The sequence below is a fragment of the Uranotaenia lowii genome, chromosome 3 (genome assembly GCF_029784155.1).
Source record: "Uranotaenia lowii strain MFRU-FL chromosome 3, ASM2978415v1, whole genome shotgun sequence".
Lineage (NCBI taxonomy): Eukaryota > Metazoa > Arthropoda > Insecta > Diptera > Culicidae > Uranotaenia > Uranotaenia lowii.
Genome location: NC_073693.1, coordinates 1,359,856 through 1,379,498, shown reverse-complemented (window position 1 = coordinate 1,379,498; position 19,643 = coordinate 1,359,856). Strand labels below are relative to the sequence as shown.

Here is a 19,643-nt window from a genome sequence, read left to right as displayed (position 1 = left end):
ATACCGCTGATACCGTTATAAAAGATCGTAACGGTCTAACGGGAAAATGTGTAACGCTTCCATTTTGACGTTGATTGAATCGCCATCATCTGAAGCGCTAACATAGATAACGGTTATCACAATTGTTTTGGAATAAACTTTCTCGAGTTTTAAACAAAATTATTCGTAAAACTACTTTTGAAAACTGATTTAAAAATCTTTTGTTTCTAATGTTTACTCTACTCAACAGTTTGATCAACTTCAACAAACCAATATACCACTTGGCTACTCTCTGATGAAATAGCTCCAGTCATTAAACCCTGATGATTGTTTTGTTTTCAAAAATATTCACACGTGTGTGATTTGCTGCATAAGCCGGTGGTATTGCTTGCGGGATTTTATTTTTGTATTATTTCGTAATAATTGCGTTGGTTGTTGTTAATTTTTCATTTCAGGTGAGTAATTTGATGAATAACAATTTATTTTAAACCATGATGTAAATTTATTCTATTAACAACAGGTGTACTTGGCTTAAACTGTAATACCAAGATTTCCAATTTGTTAAAATGTTAGAAATTGAGATTCTATTGTTTATGTCGTATTTTATATTACAATAAATACGTTGAAAATTGTAAGTAATTTAAGACAAATTTTGTGTAGAAGCTTTACTTTTAAAAAATGGGGGGGGGGGGGGTCCAACCCCCCTTTTTTAGACCTTTTTCTTTACGATGCTTACTGTACCGTTTTTTTTTTTAATATTAAGTCAAATTAATATGGAATGGAAAGCCGGAATACTCGCAGTGTCTCGAGCTTAAAAGTTAAGTTCCTCCAAATTAGCCTTCTTCGTGTAGAGATAAAGATCAGTATGTTCAATAAATCAGTATTTAACTATAATAATTAGTTTAAAAAAATGTTTAGAAAACATTTCTAAGAAAGAAATTCAAATTAAAAGTTATCGAATGGTATGATTTGTTTTCCCGTTTGCTTCTTGCCCCTCACTACCCATGATTCGCTGAGTTCCCTGTCAGAATTCCCCTACGCTGTTTCCCCTTTTTGATTGATTCTGATTGGTCGAAGCATGAAAGCCGTATGAAGCATGAAAGCTATAAAAGAAACCAACAATCCACGCGCGAGCTCATTCAGTTGTCGAAAGCCGAGAAGAACGGAGCAAAAAAAGCATCCAAGCAGCAGCAGCCGAGACGAATGGAGCAAAAGACATCCAAACAGCAGCAGCCGAGAAGAATGGAGCAAAAAGCATCCAAACAGCAGCAGCAGCAGTCCGCAGCAGGGCCGAGTGCAGAACGGCAGCAGCGAGCCGAGTTGGGAGAGGCCATTACCCGCTTCATGCGGCGTTTGCCGGAGGCGGGCAAATTTGTGAAACCGCGTCCACCGGCAATTCACGACAATGGCGCAGCCAGTAGTGGAACCAAAACTCCGGAAAAATTAAAAAAGTAAGTATGTTAAACAAAATCATTGAACCCCGATAGGAAAGGCGGTGGTTTCAATAAGAATAGACCCCGATTGAAAAGGCGGTGGTTATTTGAGAAATTGACCCCGATTGGAAAGGCGGTGGTTACAAACGAAATGGACCCCGATTGGAAAGGCGGAGGTCAGGAGATAGAAATAATTTCTACTGAAAGAGAAATAGTTTTGTTGAGAAAATTGAACTTTTTGAACTGAATTGAAACTAAGACGAAATATTCTTATATTGTTTGACAGGATCTCAAAACGGGTTACAAAAGAGCAACTCAACGAGGAGTTGTCCAAACTTAGAGAGGAACTCGAAAGGACCCGCAAGGAGAAAGAAGAACTGAGCCAGATGGTAGTCTCCATGGATAATGTAGGATTCAGCCAGGCGAGATCGAGTACGGTACGGGAGGAACCAGCCAGCTCAAACGAGTCACTGCTGATGACAGTGAACAACATGTCACTCAGCAGTGTCAACATACCTGGCTGCCTACCGTCTGATGGGGAGATTGAAATAAATTCTCGGGCTTTTCAACATTGGAAGCAAGTTTTTGAAGCTTCAATGAGCTTGATCCAGGTTGAAGACGAGCTAACCCGAATTAACATTTTCCGCATCAAAGCTGGCCCTTCGCTACTCGACCTGCTTGACGGCACTACCACGAAGCCAGGAATGCCCGATGAAAAGCAGTTCCCGTACGCAAATGCAATCGCGCGACTCGATGCTCACTTCGGCTCAAGGGCATACATATTATCGCAACGTAGTAAGTTGGCTAATATGGTGCAAAGAAGCGGTGAGTCAAACATGGAGTACGTGAAACGGGTGGCGGCAGCATCGAAGCTGTGTAACTACAGGCAAGAAGAGGAATTCGAAGCCATCTCTCGAACAGTGACCCGAGGATCGGTAGATAGCCACGTGCGGACGCTTGCCTATCGAGTTTTGATAGACGGAGGCTCCTTGAACGAGTTGATGGATCGTGTGCGCATCCGAGAAGTAGAGATGGAGAACGAAAACGACTACCACAGACTACACCAACAGCAAGTCGCTACTGTAGCAGCCGTTTCACGCTATCCGAACGCTCAAGTTGGGCCAAGAGCATACAACAACAGTCGTGGAAGAGGATCTTTCCGACGTGGACAAATGAGAAGGCAACAGGATGTCCAATCATGTTGGAGGTGCTTGAGCGCATTTCACTCTGCCGACAAATGCTTCCATGCCGACAAGGTATGTCGCAATTGTAATATTCGAGGACACCTTGTTCGCGCGTGTCCAACTCCGGTGAAGCAAGAACCTACCAGACGTCGTTGGACTGGAGAAGAAATGGAACCGCCAACAAAGATCGCAAAAGTTCAGGAGGTGGATCAAAAATCGGAACCTGTGGAGGTAAATGAAATTGATCTTTAAGACTACCTTGTGTGGAAATTCAACTTTATTTTTCTTTAACAAGAATAAAAATCAATTTTGTTTGACTGTTGAGTTCATAAATAAAATAGAAATTTGCAATAAAAGAAAATTAAGTGTTGTATTATTTTGATGCGTTCATTACAGGTAGCCCAAAATGCACCAAGAAAGCAAGAAAATATGGTTGTTGACAAAGTGGGATCTTATGTACCAGATGATAGAGCAGCATATATCGTTGCTTATGTTGCTGGTGTCAAAGTGAACTTTTTTATTGACTCAGGGGCACAAGTCAATACAATCACGTCAGAATGTTTCAACGCAATCCTCCAAGATCAAACTGCTAAAAACAAAGTGCACGAACTTATTTACGGGTCGGATAAAGTGCTCCGAGGGTACGCATCACAAGGAAATATTGACGTGGTGGCCACTTTCTCAGCAGAGCTTTTTGTATCCAAAGAAAGACCGATAATGATAGAGAAGTTTTATGTAGTGTCCGAGTCACGGGCATTATTAGGTTACAATACCGCTGTTCGATACAGTTTACTGACAGTAGGTCTGGATGTGCCTGTTAAAGAAAACAACGATCCCGATTGGCGATGTGAATTTAACATTAATGAAGTACATGCAAGCCCACTTAATGAGTTTCCAAAATTCAATATACCGGCAGTGAAGTTGAGTTACAACAAATCCATGCCCCCGTCCAGGAATGTTTATACGCATATCCCGGCAGCCTTTAAGGCGTTGACTAACCAAAAACTGCATGAACTGCGGCAAACTGGCATAATTGAAAAGGTTACAAAAGATATGGACAGAAGTTTTTGCTCTTCCTTGCTGGTAATACCGAAAGGTAAATCTGACATCCGCCTCGTAATCGACCTACGGGGTCCAAACAAGTGTATCTTTAGAACACCTTTCAAGATGCCAACGTTTGAGTCGATATTGTTGCAGCTACACGGAGCAACATATTTTTCCACGTTGGACTTAAAGAACGCGTTCTTTCATATTGAACTGGAAGAAGGTTCAAGGCACCTCACGAATTTTTTCGCTGGTGAAGCGCTCTACAGATGTTGTCGACTACCATTTGGGCTCACGAACGCACCGGATATCTTCCAAGAAGCGATGCAAACCATAATTTTGTCGGATTGTGAAGGTACCGTCAACTACTTGGACGATATCATGGTATATGGACGAACGAAGAAAGAACACGACCAAAACCTCCAAAAGGTAATGAAGAAGCTTGAAAACCATAATGTGAGAATCAACCATGCAAAATGTTTCTTTGGCAAGGAAGAAGTGAAATTTCTTGGCTTCAAAGTGTCAAAAGACGGCTGGCAAATCGAAAACGAAAAAATAAGAGCAATACAGGAAGCTCGCAGACCTATTTCTACAGCAGAGGTAAAAAGTTTCTTAGGGCTTATTACGTTCATTGACCGATTTATCCCACAAAGAGCGGACAAGACACGTCATTTGCGAGAACTATCCAATGCAAAGGAATTCTACTGGAGCCATGTGCACGAAGTAGAGTTTGATTACCTGAAGACTGAGGCCTGGAAACATATCAAAACTTTAGGGTTTTTCAACCGTGATGATGAAACCGAACTTTTCGTTGATGCCTCACCTTACGGGTTGGGAGCTGTTTTAATCCAGTATGATGCCGACTCCAAGCCACGAATAATTTCCTGTGCATCGAAAGCGTTGTCAGCGGCTGAAAAAAAGTATCCGCACACACAGAAGGAAGCCCTAGCCATGGTTTGGGGCGTTGAGCGGTTTTCTATTTATTTACTGAATATCAGCTTCACTATACGCACAGATGCGGAATCCAATGAGTTTATTTTTGGAGGCCTGCACCGGATCGGTAAGAGAGCGGTATCACGCGCCGAGGCATGGGCGCTTAGATTACAGCCTTACGATTTTAAGGTTGTTCGTGTCCCTGGAGAAATTAATATGGCCGATGCTCTGTCTCGACTTGTATCAGAAACACAATCCGCTGAACCATTTGATGAATCAAATGAAAAACATCTTTTGTACTTTCTGGATACGGGTACATTGGAGATTACATGGGGGGAAATTGAAGTCGAGGCAGAAAAAGACTGTGAACAAATTATGGTTCGAGAAGCTATCAAAAGTAATCGCTGGAGTAAAGCTCTAAAGCGGTTCGAATCAGAAGCTAAGAACTTGAGAGTACTAGGAGCTCTTATATTCTTGAATGACCGAGTTATTTTGCCACAAGATCTTCGCGAAAGAGTTCTAAGCTCAGCTCATCAAGGACACATGGGCGCATCTTCAATGAAGAGAATTTTAAGAAACTATTTCTGGTGGCCCGGCATGGCAAAACAAGTGGAAACTTTTGTTAAAAGCTGTGAGACATGTTTCCGAATGTCTAAGAAAAATCCACCCGTACCCTTAACCAGCCGAAAATTACCTGAGGGACCGTGGGAAATTCTCCAGATAGATTTTTTCTCGTTCAAAGATTGCGGTACAGGAGAATTTTTAGTTGTGGTAGATACTTACTCACGATACTTGCATGTAGTAGAGATCAAAAACACAGATGCGAACAGCACTAACGCAGCATTAAGTAGAATCTTCGAAGTATGGGGTTATCCCATCGCCATTCACAGCGACAACGGACCACCTTTTCAAGGGGAAAAGTTTGTTAAGACCTGGGAAGACAGAGGTGTCAAAATCAGGAAAGCAATCCCTCTAAGCGCTCAGTCAAACGGAGCGGTTGAGCGTCAAAACAAAGGACTCAAAGATGCCCTAACAGCTGCCAAAATGGACAACGTCAATTGGAAACTTGCTCTTGAGCAGTATTTGTATATGCACAACAAGGTAAGATACTAATTAAGTTATAACGTTCCAACTTGTTCAATGAGCATTTGATACGATTAGGTACGACCACTGTCAAGACTCGGTGTCACGCCTTTCGAACTACTTGTGGGATGGAGGTTTCGTGGGACGTTTCCGTTTTTGTGGGAATCACTTTCGACAGATCAAGTTGACCGCACAGACATTCGAGAAAAGGACGCTACGTCCAAGCTCGACAGTAAGCAGTACGCAGATTTAACCAGAGGGGCAAAAGAGTCGGAAATAAAGGTTGGAGATAAGGTTGTTCTGGCAAAACATCAGAGGCAAAAAGGAGACCCAACGTTTTCGGAAGATCGTTACACAGTTTTGACAAGAGAAGGTGCAAAAGTCGTGATAATAAGTAACAGAGGTGTACAATACTCAAGAAATGTACAAGATATCAAGAAGGTTCCCATTACGGTGGCAGAGAGTCAGACAAATGTTGACTATGGCGCAAACAGCGACGATACATTTTCATCAACTGTTCAACTACCAGATCATTCTTCAGATGTTGAAGAAGGAACTGAAGAAGAATCGAGACGACCAAATCGAGTAAGGAGGATGCCTTCTCGTTTTAACGAAATGATTCTATTTACCGTATTTGACTAAAGAGTAGAGACGCGGAGTATTGTAGAGATAAAGATCAGTATGTTCAATAAATCAGTATTTAACTATAATAATTAGTTTAAAAAAATGTTTAGAAAACATTTCTAAGAAAGAAATTCAAATTAAAAGTTATCGAATGGTATGATTTGTTTTCCCGTTTGCTTCTTGCCCCTCACTACCCATGATTCGCTGAGTTCCCTGTCAGAATTCCCCTACGCTGTTTCCCCTTTTTGATTGATTCTGATTGGTCGAAGCATGAAAGCCGTATGAAGCATGAAAGCTATAAAAGAAACCAACAATCCACGCGCGAGCTCATTCAGTTGTCGAAAGCCGAGAAGAACGGAGCAAAAAAAGCATCCAAGCAGCAGCAGCCGAGACGAATGGAGCAAAAGACATCCAAACAGCAGCAGCCGAGAAGAATGGAGCAAAAAGCATCCAAACAGCAGCAGCAGCAGTCCGCAGCAGGGCCGAGTGCAGAACGGCAGCAGCGAGCCGAGTTGGGAGAGGCCATTACCCGCTTCATGCGGCGTTTGCCGGAGGCGGGCAAATTTGTGAAACCGCGTCCACCGGCAATTCACGACACTTCGCACAAGCGCAAATGAAAAAAAAATCAGAAATTTGTATGGAAGCTTCTTTTTAAAACAGTGATAGCGCTCTTCCTATATAATAAATTATTTTATTTCCTTGACCCTAACTATGATTTTATATCGATGGGCTGACGTTAAATAAATAAAGCACAATTACAATTACAATATGAAAGCATTTACCTAATATGATAAAAATAAATTAAATATTATTCGAGTTGAGTCATATTCAAGGTTTTCATTGATTTTTCATGGAAGACATCCTTTTGAAAAGTATGAGTGCTCATTCTTCACAATAAATCGATTTAAGAAAATGGAGAAAGCATCTGGAATTGCTTTTTATAAACATCGCGAACAAAAAGGCGGAAGTTTTGTGTTCCACGTAGGACTACAACAAAATTTGCCAAAATTTGCTAATTCTAACGTAATAATTTTTCTGAATTTTCAAAGATCTGCATTTATACCGATTTTTTTGTTATGCTTCTTTTTTGAATTATTCAAAGGACTCAAAGTGAAATAAAAGTCCTGGAATGAATAAAGGCGATTGCATTTGAGCAAAAAGACAAAAGCAAAAGGGCACAAAATGATACCTAGTGTGGTGTTCATGGTTTAGACATTATCACAGTAAGCCGGTGTCTGACTTGTAAAATAAAGTTTATTATAAATTATACTTCTAAAAGAAACGGGTGTTATTTCTCGGTTCCCACATCTGGCGACGAAGGTAAAATTCTGGAAGGAGTTCTTTAAAGGTAGGAACCAATTCAATTTATTTAAAAAAAAAAAAGAGAACCTAGTTCGAATTTCGATTTTTTTTATCAGGCAACAGCCGCTGCTATACGCAGAAAAGAAAGGCATAAGCCGCTGCTTTTCGCAGAAACCGAGGCACCAGCCGCTGCAATTCGCAGAAACCGAGGCACCAGCCGCTGCAATTCGCAGAAACCGAGGCACCAGCCGCTGCAATTAGCAGAAACCGAGGCACAAGCCGCTGCATAACGCAGAAACCGGAATCGCTGGAGTTCACAACGTGATCTGTGATTCGTAAAGAAAAACCTGGTCCAACAATCCAACTTTAGTGGAAGACATATCCAACCACCGGTTGCTAACGTATATTATTTTTCACCAACAACCCGTATCCAAGGTAATGTTTTTAATATATAAAATTTATGAGTCACCAAGTAGAACCAAGTAGAGTTTATTATGGAAATTTCAACGATTTTCTTTTTGTATTCGATTCAATTCAAGAATGGAAAGTTGGAATATTTCACCATTTAAATTTAATCATCTTTCTGATACAAAAGTAAAAAAAGAATGGTTACGCTGGCGTAGAAATTTTGAAGTAATCGTTGCTGCTAGTGGAGAAAAGGATAAAAGAAGGAGAATTCGATGAAGCAAATGGTTTTGAAGATGGAATGAATTCTACCTACATAGGACCACCACTCTCGCAGCATAGGATTTCGACAGATCCTGAAAATGATCAACCCGAATCTATTAACCACAATCCGGAAGAACCAATAGAAGATCCAGTGAATACTACTTCTGGTGTTGATACCAGAGAGGGTTTGCAAGATGGAGCAACAGCTAGTTCAGACGAAGAATTCAAAGGATTTGAAGAACCAAAAGAAAAGCGAAGTCGAATTAGGAAAAAGCCAAACAGATATGATAACTTTATATTGTAATTGTTTCAAACAAAAGGAGAGATGTGGTGTTCATGGTTTAGACATTATCACAGTAAGCCGGTGTCTGACTTGTAAAATAAAGTTTATTATAAATTATACTTCTAAAAGAAACGGGTGTTATTTCTCGGTTCCCACACCTAGTCATTTTTTTGACGATCTTCGTCACACAAATCCAGTATAAAACAGCGCCGAAGTAAGTGACTTGTTTCACTTTTACTGCGAACAAGGTAAATTCTCTTCTAAAAATATTGGTTTTTCAAAACATGAAAGTAGCTTAGCTTAGCTTAGCTTGATTGACTACTCACATCCACCTTAAATCATTGAACTCGAAATGAATCATAAATAGTTGTACAGTACAGCATTATTTAATTCAACGCAACAAAATTGTCTCATTGTAATTTAAGCACATTCATTTTCTCATTGTAATCAAAACACTTTTAAAACATTTCGAATTCCATGATCGCAGGCGTGGCTCAGTAGAACAAGTTCCACATCGCCAATGGTTGCTACTCCGTGATTGACCGAGGCCATCAATTTTGTCCAGAGGTCAAAAGAATGGTGTCTGGGATTGACAGCACACTCACAATGAACAAAACTGATGCTCTCTCTTTAAACATCAATAACGGCGCCGGCCACGTCCTAGTAGTCAATAATGGATAGTTGGGAAAAGGTAGAAAGGGATGAAAGATCAATCTTGTGCTTTAGGACCGAGGTCACCTCTGCATCCTAGCAAAACAATTTTGGTTTGAAGGTTTGGGTTAAAGGATATGATCGGAAGACACTTTTGACTAGTGTGATCAAAATTATCAAGACTATTCCGCCGCTCAAAGCAAGTCCGTCCCATTTACGTTTTTGTTGAAATGAGAAAAACGGCAATGAAAAATCGTAAAACGGCTCAACGATAATTCGGCACTTATATGCTTTTTAAATCAATGTAATCAACCAAATCTGTCACTGCAACGGCAATCAAATGTTTTTCGCTTTATAAGGTTTATCTTTTCGTTTTAATTCTGTTGAAAAACATTTGCTGGGCCCTTCTGGTAGAGAGACCGACTGGCGATCATTTGTGAAATGGGATAAATTGACTTTTTTTCAATGTGCATCAGAAAAAGAACATACTAAAAATACAGTTTTCTCTTGATACTACAGGTAAAATTAAAGTGTTTCCAGCGATAAACTAAAAAATGATAAAAACGCAAATGAAACGGTCCCTTTCCAACATATTTTATGTAGAAAATAACGAAAATACTTAGCTTCCATATTTCCCAGAGTTTCTTCCCCGCTTAGTGTGAACGGCCGGCAGCATTCAAGAAATTTAGAGATGTTATATCAAGCTACACCGTCTGGATCACGCTCTGGTTGTCTGATGATTTCTTGATATTAAATCGAAATGGAAATGTGTTTCTTGTCACATTTCATAACTTTAAAGCACAAATGAAACTTTTATATTTATGGTTTGAGAGTCTTGAAAATTTTCCACCAAAACAAAACACAACCGTCATCGACGGCCACAGCCTACTCCGATCAAAGTGTCGTTTATTTGTTTCTATTGGTTTTCCAAAACATGAAAGTAAAAGATAAAGTAAAAGGTGTTGTTTTGAATTTTTTGAAAATTTTTAATTTTTCTTTCTCCTTTTCTTTTTTGTATTTTATGTTTTGTTCCTTTTTTTAATCTCCATGATTTATTATTTTTGTGGATTTTTGTTTTTAATTTTTTGTTTCTTATTTGGTATTTTTAATGTTTGTCATTTTTGTTATGTCTGTCATACTTATTCACGTTTTTTTGTCACCTTTAGGTTATTTTTTAGATGTATGTTTTTGTTAATTATATGGATTTTTTTCTTGTTTTTCAAAGACTTTTGTCTATTTAGATGATATTTTGGCAATTTTTTTTTATTTTCGTTATTTTTTGTTAATAATTTATTTCGTTTAGTTATTTTTACACGTAGCGAAAAGATTTTTCATTTCAAACGAAAGTGCCGCAAAAACAAAGGAAAATTTTCTTTGGGATAAATACATTTCATAAATAAATGAAACACTGGGTCACAAACTGGTTCACTTTAATCGAATCATCCGGTTTTAACTTTCGTGGACCTGATTGCTGGATTCGAACGGTGTCACCCCGGTTGAGGCATCCAGGGACTCTTAAAAACCATCCATCGACTGTGGTCCTGTAAAATTGCAAGCACTTATTGAAAATCTCCAATATTCATTCTTTAATTAACATACACTTACCATACTTTATCTTGAATCCTCCTAACTAAGCTAACTCTGTTCCTCATTTTCACACGACCAGCCAAACTTGAACCGAATTTTCGTTTTAAATTCAGGAGGAGGAGATTGAATCGAAAAAATGAATTTTTTTAATCAAAGTCAATTTTGTTTTGTTTCAAAATCCAAGTTTTCTCTGCGTGTAGTTTTTTTTTTAAATTTAGGTTTTTAACATTCAAAACAATTTTATCTTTATATATTTTGTTTCAATCTTGACTTTTTAGTGAATTCTGCATTTTTTTCTATTAACCTTCCAAACCTGTTCAGTTAAATGTAACCTGATACGAACATTAAGATCATCTTAATCTTAATTCAATTATACTGAAGAACTGAAATTTTTAAGAGAAAATGAAAATGGTGATCAAATTAACGAAAAAAAAACACTAAAACATTAGTTCAAAGAATCTGTTCATTGAGAAATGAGGTACAGCGAAACAAAGCTTAAAGTGAATATCATTTTCAAGTAATATTTGTTTCTAGCAGAAAATCCGGGATAGTGGTCAAAATTTTCATTGGACCCCAACATCCATCGCCGAATGGATTCATTCTTGACAATTCCTAAGATCAAAGGAACATTTTAATACAGCAAACTTTGCTGAGCAAAGCTTTAAAAAATTACGAATAATTTAAAAAAAAAAAAAAAATCGTGACTTTTTCGTTTGGACGAACTACTAAAACTTAGTGAAACATATCTACTTTGTTTTAAAATATCAAAAATAAGAATAAATTTCGTACACAATGACTCTAATATCATCAAAATCGGTCAACATTTACGGTCAGGGGAACGCCAACAAACTACAGGTCAAATTTTCCCGAAACATATTTTGCGAACAGCTTTGGAGGGTTAATCACTTCAACACCTACTTGTTGAAAATTTTTTTGTTTCATTTTTTTTTTGTCATTGAATTTTATTTAATTTTCGAAGTTATGTTTTTTTATCTTGGTAGTTTATTTGTGTCTTTATGAATTTTAGCGTTCATTTTTAGTTATGTTTATATTTTATCGATATCTTATCTATATTTTATGCAATTTGAATCATTTGTATTGCATTTGTTTTTTAAATTTTCTACACGTCAGTGTCTCAAGCATATTTTCTATTGCAACACTATTGCTAAACTAAACTTTCAAATTATAAATTTCGAAACATAAACTAATTTTATTTGTTAAGATTTCTTTGTTAAAGTCAGCGTAAATTATTTTAAATCATCCCAAATTCGTTCATTCCCCAGTAATCAATCTTCGTCAAAGAATAATAATTATTTACACAGGTATTTTTAGAATTAATTGAATTTATACATTCGACTGTTTTTAAAATACCTTTATTTTTTAATTAGAAACAACTAATAAACGTTTTGAACCTCATCCCACAAAACAGCTTTAGTTCGTGTCACCCTAAAATATGACACAACATGTCATTTAAAAAAAAGGTTATTAATCTATGAACTCAGCAGAGTAAAACGCACGTTTGTTAACAGAAGAATCAGTGGGAAAACCCCTCTGTGAGGATCCATCATGGGTTGTTGGACATGTTGCCTGCGTTTCCGAAAGCTTCTGACAGGTTATGATTTCCGTTTGCCGTCGAATAATAAATGATATTTTTTCCATGTCATAGTCGAAGAACGATGGATAGTCCGCACTACAGCACAACCAAACAGAATTCGTGACACGATCACACTATGCACACTTGTATGAGCCGTTCGGTTTCCTTAAAACCGTCTTTTCTTACCTGGCGTCGTTCACGATCGCGTTCTCGTCTCGCTGCTTCTTCGTGACACGATCGTGACGTCCGGCCGGCTTGGCGGCTCTGAAGCAGAACGGTTTAAAAAGCCAGTCCGGATCGGCCGCCCATTCCCAGTCTGTTTCGGGCGTGTGGCCAAGTAGCTAGCAAAGCCGGAAAAGAGATTCGCGGGACCGTTTTTCGGTTTCTCCGAGAGTGTTTTTAGTTTGCTCTAAAATAATCTTTGGCCCAGAATTTACCTGCCTGTGGGTTTTTTTCTTCGGTGGAACAGAACATCTAACATAAAGTACTCGAGAAAGCCGTTGTGTGACAGTAATTGGACTATATTCGCAGATCAGTGATTAGCAGATTCGCGTAGACGTTGATCGAGGCCGTGATCAAGTGCTCGTGAAGATCATCCCAAGTGGGGATTAATTAACAGTGGCTACCTTGGTGCATCTGAATCAACGTTTCCAGAGTCATCCGGCCATGGACGACACAATCGATGAGGAGGTGATCTCGGCGGGATCGACAATAACGGTGGAGTTTAGGTGAGCCATTTTTAGCACCACTCGAGATCGAGTCCGGCTCGTAACATTTCAGCTCGCTCCGGAAAATTTGTGTGAAATGAGGTGTGATCTTTTCAACATGTTTGGAAAAGTGGAAAGTAATGACGCCCACCGGCGACCTCCCAAATCAGTCAAAAAAAAAAAAAAAAGAAGAACAACATGAATGGTGGAAGATCGAATTGACGTAATACCTTCGAGCGGATTCCTAGCCGCGAAAAGTAGAAAACTGTGCTTTGTTGTTGATCCCACACGCAGAAAACTCAAAAACAAAACCTGTTGTAAGGAAGAAGCGTGAAATGTTACAGCTGACTTTTGCCTTATGATGCCGTTGTTCGTGGGGATATACGGTTTGAGTTTAATTTTAATCCTCGATTTTTGTGTGTTTTTTTTCTTCCTGCCTTTTTCTATTTCTTCTCACCGATCGCGCATCGATGCTGTCTGTGTTGCAGTGGAGGCGCCGAAACGCTCTTTGGCGGCGTTAAGGAACATGTGGTCCCACTTGATGGGTCGAAAATCGGTAAGTGCTTTTCAAGTTTCTAATAAGGTGAAGAGGAATTTTCCATAAACCATATCTATGGGAGAGTGGGGAATCATGGGCCACTTTTTTTCGTTGTTCCATAACTTCTTTATTATAAAAGTTAAAATGAAAATAAAAAATGGAATGGTTTTCTACATTTTCAAGGTATCATAAGGTATTTTTTTTGAATTTTAATAAGTTATTTTCCTCAAATTCTGACTGTTTGAAAAATAGCAATATTTTTTGGATTTTGAAAAATGGTGGGGAATCGTGGGCCACCAAATCCAAATTGACCAAATAACATGCAAAGTTTATGAGTTGACCCAAAACTATGATTTCCTTATTCATTTCGTTATTTTAAAGCAATTTCAGATGATGAAATAAAAAATAGAGCTGTGTATGATCGCATGAATTCCAAAACCTGGCTCGCGAATGTTTTGGCCAAATTTCTTATAGGATGGACAAAATATTTTTCATAACTCTTCATTTGGCATAAGAAAATTTTACAGATAGGTAAAACGTATTTTAAGTTCTGAATGTGAATAAAAACATAAAAATATAGGTGATTCAAGATGTGTGGCCCACGATTCCCCACAAGCTATGATTTGCAAATTGGTTGCGTTTGTGTGACTTATTGATGTTTCATTAAAAAATCCCTTTCCATGTGAAAGATCATGACAAAACTAAGATCACAAGCGTATGAGCATATTTTTGTTATGCACCTTAGGTTCCCCATCGATGAAATTAGCGGGTGTTTTTTTAATTATGTAAGTAAATTTTTCTAACTTTTTTTAGCTTGATAAATAAAAGAAGCATATGATGCGTATTTCAGTAAACAACGTATAGGAATATATACTCACGCAAAACGGCGGCGATAACAGTTGGTTTGAGATTTTTATCTCAACACACATCTGAGATATTAAAAGTGGCCCACGTTTCCCCATGGCCCACGATACCCCACTCTCCCCTACATATTTTAACTAATCAAAATCGACAATTTATTATTTCATGTGAAAAACTGTTAATCAGGACTATCAAATTTATTAAATTTCCTATTTCTTTGTCAGCCTGATAAAAACACAAAATCATAATCAATTGTAGGTATAGCTATTTTTTTTACCGATGAATACCGATTTCACATTTGATCAGTTTTGAGACCATACTGTGACCCTAATGCCGCTTTTTTTTAAACGAACACACACACACATATAGGATCTCAGTGAAACTTCATGTTTCTTTGAAGAGATCTAAATTCTACTTAAGACTAAGCGTACATCTTTCAAGGATACTAATGCTAACACAACCAGCCCACAGAAAGAGTACTATGTATGCCGTGACTAAGAATTGATCTCATGACCTCTGGCTTAGAAGACTTAAACGCTATCCTCTAGACCACGGTCGGCGTCAAGTCCTCATAACGCCAAATCCGTGTCTTACGCTTGAGGAAACCCGTTATTGTCCATCGCACACTGTTTCAGTAAATCGCGAGTATAAAGCCTGATTGTGAGGCTCTTGAAGTATTTCTTCATGATTATTTTCAGATTTCTCAAATCATTCTTGATTATCCATCTAAAGTTGGTTGATAATGTTTGAAATTTTCTTAATATCATACAGCACAGTTTATGAAGCTTGCAGGAATTTTATCAACAAGGGTGATTTGCCAATCATTGCACTGCTATGCACATGAATTTGGTTTTTATGCAGTTTTTTAGTCATTTCAACCGAATTTGCTCGATTTTTTTGTCGATTGTATTCATGTAGGTTTGAGCGATAAAATCCAAAAGTTCAAATGTTCGAAAAAGTGAGATAAAAATTTGAAAAAATCATTAAAACATGTTGTCTGTGTCATTTTAAGTCATTAAAACTCCATAAAACGTACTAGAGGCTTTTCAACACTCAGAATACTTTAAAAGGGACGATATACTGATGAAAAGTTAATAGGATGCTATCCATTTTGCCCCTCTTTATCCCTATGAAAAAAATGTTATTTTATGAAATTATTGCTATAATTTATGTCTCACTTGGAAGATGATCGATTTAAACATCATGAATATCAATTTAAAGCTTAAAAATGTATTCAACAACGCTCAAAACTTCAATTAGTTTGACTGTTTTATGCTCAAGATATGCACTTCGTATAAGAATTTATCTTTTCAAAAAGTATTTGATTAAAATACTTTTTTTCACGAATGTAGGATTATTTCTAATGAATGTAACCTTTTCGGTCGGATTTGCCCGGTTTTTGAGATTGATTTTAAAAACCCCATTTCTGGATTTTGCAAGGTTTTTATGTTAAAATAAGCGGATTTCCCCTGGCATTTATACAGAAAAACCTGACAAAGTCCGAGCATTGGTTTTCAAAATTTCCATCTCAAAAACTAGGCAATATCCGGGTAAATCTAACCCAAGTCCAGGTATTTCACATTAAAAATCGAAGAAAACGTGAAAAAAATTAATTTTTTTTTTCGACACACAACAGCGGCATTCAATTTCAACTACACAATCCAGAAATTCATTTGCAAATCCATTTCGATGGAAAAAGCTACAAAACTTTGTTTTTGACGCAAAAATCATAAATAATGTAAAATAGATTCAAGTTTTTGGTTAAGATTCTGCAGATATTGTGAATAAATTCGGACAACATCCGAGCTTTTTCGCTTTATTTCCGGACTAGTTGTCATGTCATGATACGAATAGGTTGTCATGGACATGAGAATTATTGAAAAATAATTTTTTTGCTGCACTTTTCATCTATAAAGAAAATTCTTGCTAAGGCTGCTCAGAGAATAGACAGGTTGCCATAGATGCAGAAGTTGTTGATTAAATTTATTTATTTTTTTAAATGTGCCTGTGTTCAAAGAACATTTTAGTTCAAATAATAGACTTTCACTACGTATCCCTTAAGATTCTTTTATCCGTTTCCTTTTTTTTAAACCTTTATTTAACGTTTCTTTTGAGACTGCTCTGAGCTCTCCTTTGAAACTACTTTGAAGCTAAGGTCTCCTTTGAGACTTTTTAAAGCTCTCCTTTGAGACTATTTTGAGCTTCCTTTTGAGGCATTGAAATGTCTCCTTTGAGATTATTTGGTTGAATCTTTTTCAAGATTCATGTGTATCATTGTCTTACTCAGTATTATTACTTACTCAGCAAAGACATTCTTGGAGCACTCCGTGCCCAGGTTTCACCTTGTCGCCAATGTTGTGATCTGTATTCTCCAGATAAACTAAATTAAACAATTCTTTAAATTTAATTTGAAGGACTTGCTTTTATTAATTTCAGTCTGACCACTTTGACTGACTAAGAGCAAGTTCACCCGTGTTAGGAAATAGAGGTAGATATTTTGACACTTGAAGCACATTTTGAAAATTTTACAATACACAGAAATTTTCAAGATCTGCGGCCGTAAATTTTTTTTACAATACTAGTTAAAAAGTGGTAGAAATTTCGATACTTGTAGCAGATTTTGAAAATTTTACCATGCAAAAATGTTTTCAAGATTTTTGGGCGTTGTATTTTTTTACAGCACTGTTTCTCTTTGAGCCGTATGTGATAGAAATCGAGCTATTTTTGCATCACAGCATGCGAAAATAGAACAAAAGTTGTAAAAAAAATTGAAGGTCGAACTGAATTGAGGATCTGAAATTGAAATTTTTACCACTTTTTCCCAACACCAATGAACTTGCTCTTAGCATACTGTGATGCAAAAATAGTTGGATTTGTATCACATACAACTGAAAGATAAACAGTGTTGTAAAAAAATTTGACGGCCAAAGATCTTGAAAAAAATTGCTTGGAAAAATTTTCAAAATCTGCTACAAGTGTCGAAATTTCTACCACTTTTTCCCAACACGGGTGAACTTGCTCTAACAAAATTATTTTTATCTAGACTTCTCCGATTACTTCGAAAATTGGAATCTACCACACCTAGTATTTCTCAATAGGGCGGAACTGGGGGCAGTTGGGTGGATTAAGGTTTTTCCGAAAAAGAACGATCCCTTTCTCTGCATACCATTCTTGAACGACTTTGCTGTGATGACAGCTTGCCAAATCTGGCCAAAACATTACGGGATGGTCGTGGGATCGAATGAACGGCAAAATTTGTTTTTGGAGACACTCTTTTTGGTATAGTTCCGACATCAATGTCTTATTTGTAAAGAAAATTTTCTTTTTTTTTGCCGCAGCTGCAAATGCTCTGCCAAATCATAAATTTCCGTGCAGATTTGTCGACAACAAGAAATTAAAATGTGGCTGGAACATCCCCCGAGCCTTCGCCAAATAAAATTTTTGACCTGGGATTTGCCCGAAGTCAGCCTCAACATAGGTTTCAACAGAAGACACCCGTCGAACTTGATCAGCACTTGTTCGTATAGCTTCTGAGCACGGATTTTGGCCGCAATATTCTGTATTATGGTCCGATTTGGCTGTTTGCTAGCTCGATACGACTTGATTCCTTCCCGGAGTCGAATTCTCCTCACGGTACTACGGGCAGCACCGAATTTTCTGGCCGAATCACAGTCCGAGAGATTGGAGTTCCTCTTAATTGTCTTCAAAATCCTACCACACAGTTTCCGGTCGACAGTTTAATTCCGACGTGCCATACGCTATTTCTGGGCAATTTCAGCTGTTTAGCTAGCCTAGATGCAGACCACAATATATTTTCCAAATAACTGTGCACAAAACACATGTGGAAAACACTACCTGGGCTCACTTTGATCCCTTCTTGTGTTGTAAACATTGTCACAGCAATGGTCGATTTCGTTATTTGGCATTTAATACCTCCCGTAGATATATACTCCCTGGCCAAGCCCCCAGAATCCCAGACATTGTGCAATTTTTGGTAACCCTAATACATATTAGATCGGTGCATTAATTGATTTTGGCTCTCATATAATTAGTAATATAAATTTGTTGAGCAGATTTTCATAGTATTCACAGTATTTTCATAGTTAAAAAAGATAAAGTTAAAATAGGAAAAATCGATCAAACCTCAGCCTACTTACTTCACGAATTTTTACATGCCTATTTTGGTTTATGGAAAATTTTATGTTCTCTTCTATTCAACGCAAAATGATATTCTAACCAAAAGCTTTTAAACAAATTACAGTACTGCTGGAGGAGATGCTGCGGTGGCTTCGGGACAATCTGCTAACCGGCGATCCAAACCTATTCCTCCAGGAGAACTCGGTCCGACCGGGCATCCTGGTCATGATCAACGATACCGATTGGGATCTGATGGTATTATTTCTGTGACTGATTTTTTATCTTAAATTTCTAATTTCAATTTTTTTTTCTAACTCAACAGGGCGAAACCGAATACATTCTGCAACCCGGCGATCATGTGCTGTTCATTTCCACCCTCCACGGAGGATAAGGCTGACTCCCGGGGGAACCGGAATCTGTGATACAATTCGAAGTTTGGGTCGAACAAAAAAAATCCAAACTACGATCATCTTCGCCAATCTTTTATTGCATTATTGTTTCTGTTCTGGTCTTCGGTTCAGAGAGAGATTGTTTTTTTGAGTAAACATTACTTCTAGAAGAAAGAGAATAGTTAGCTTATGTTAAGGCAGGGTTCATACTTCAATCGATTTTTTTTTGCTTTCATCACCAATTCATTTACAATTTTCGATTATTTGATGTTTCAAAAATAATTCAAGGGTGTTTTTACTAGTTTATTGATAATCTTTTTTCTGCAAAGATTAAGTAAGGACAAATATAAAATGGAAGAAAAAACTAAATACTAATTAAGCTCGGCGGTATCTTTTTAAAGAAAGACTACGTACGATAAAATAATGAACAAAAATGTATAAAAAAAAAAGAAAAAAATGTCATAAATATACTAATGAAAGTGTTGATCTATTTGTTTGCGTTTTCTCGTTTCAATGTTTTGAAGAAAAACAAGCCATAGTTCAAGTTACAGCTAGCTGCCAAAGAAAACACTTAGATACGACGAGTATGTACGAGACAGTCTCGAAGCGCAAATCGGCCACAAACCGATTTGAGGAGTAACGAAA

General features: G+C 37.6%; 1 protein-coding gene across 1 annotated transcript; it reads left to right on the top strand.

Moving 5' to 3' along the window:
• Window positions 1-301: 301 nt before the first annotated feature.
• LOC129757359 (ubiquitin-related modifier 1 homolog) lies at window positions 302-19,050 on the top strand. The gene is made up of 5 exons (XM_055754560.1): window positions 302-434; window positions 12,898-13,094; window positions 13,562-13,629; window positions 18,734-18,864; window positions 18,932-19,050. The coding sequence occupies exons 2-5, from the start codon at window positions 13,033-13,035 to the stop codon at window positions 18,998-19,000; spliced, it is 330 nt and encodes a 109-aa protein (XP_055610535.1). The 5' UTR covers window positions 302-434; window positions 12,898-13,032; the 3' UTR covers window positions 19,001-19,050.
• Window positions 19,051-19,643: the final 593 nt, after the last annotated feature.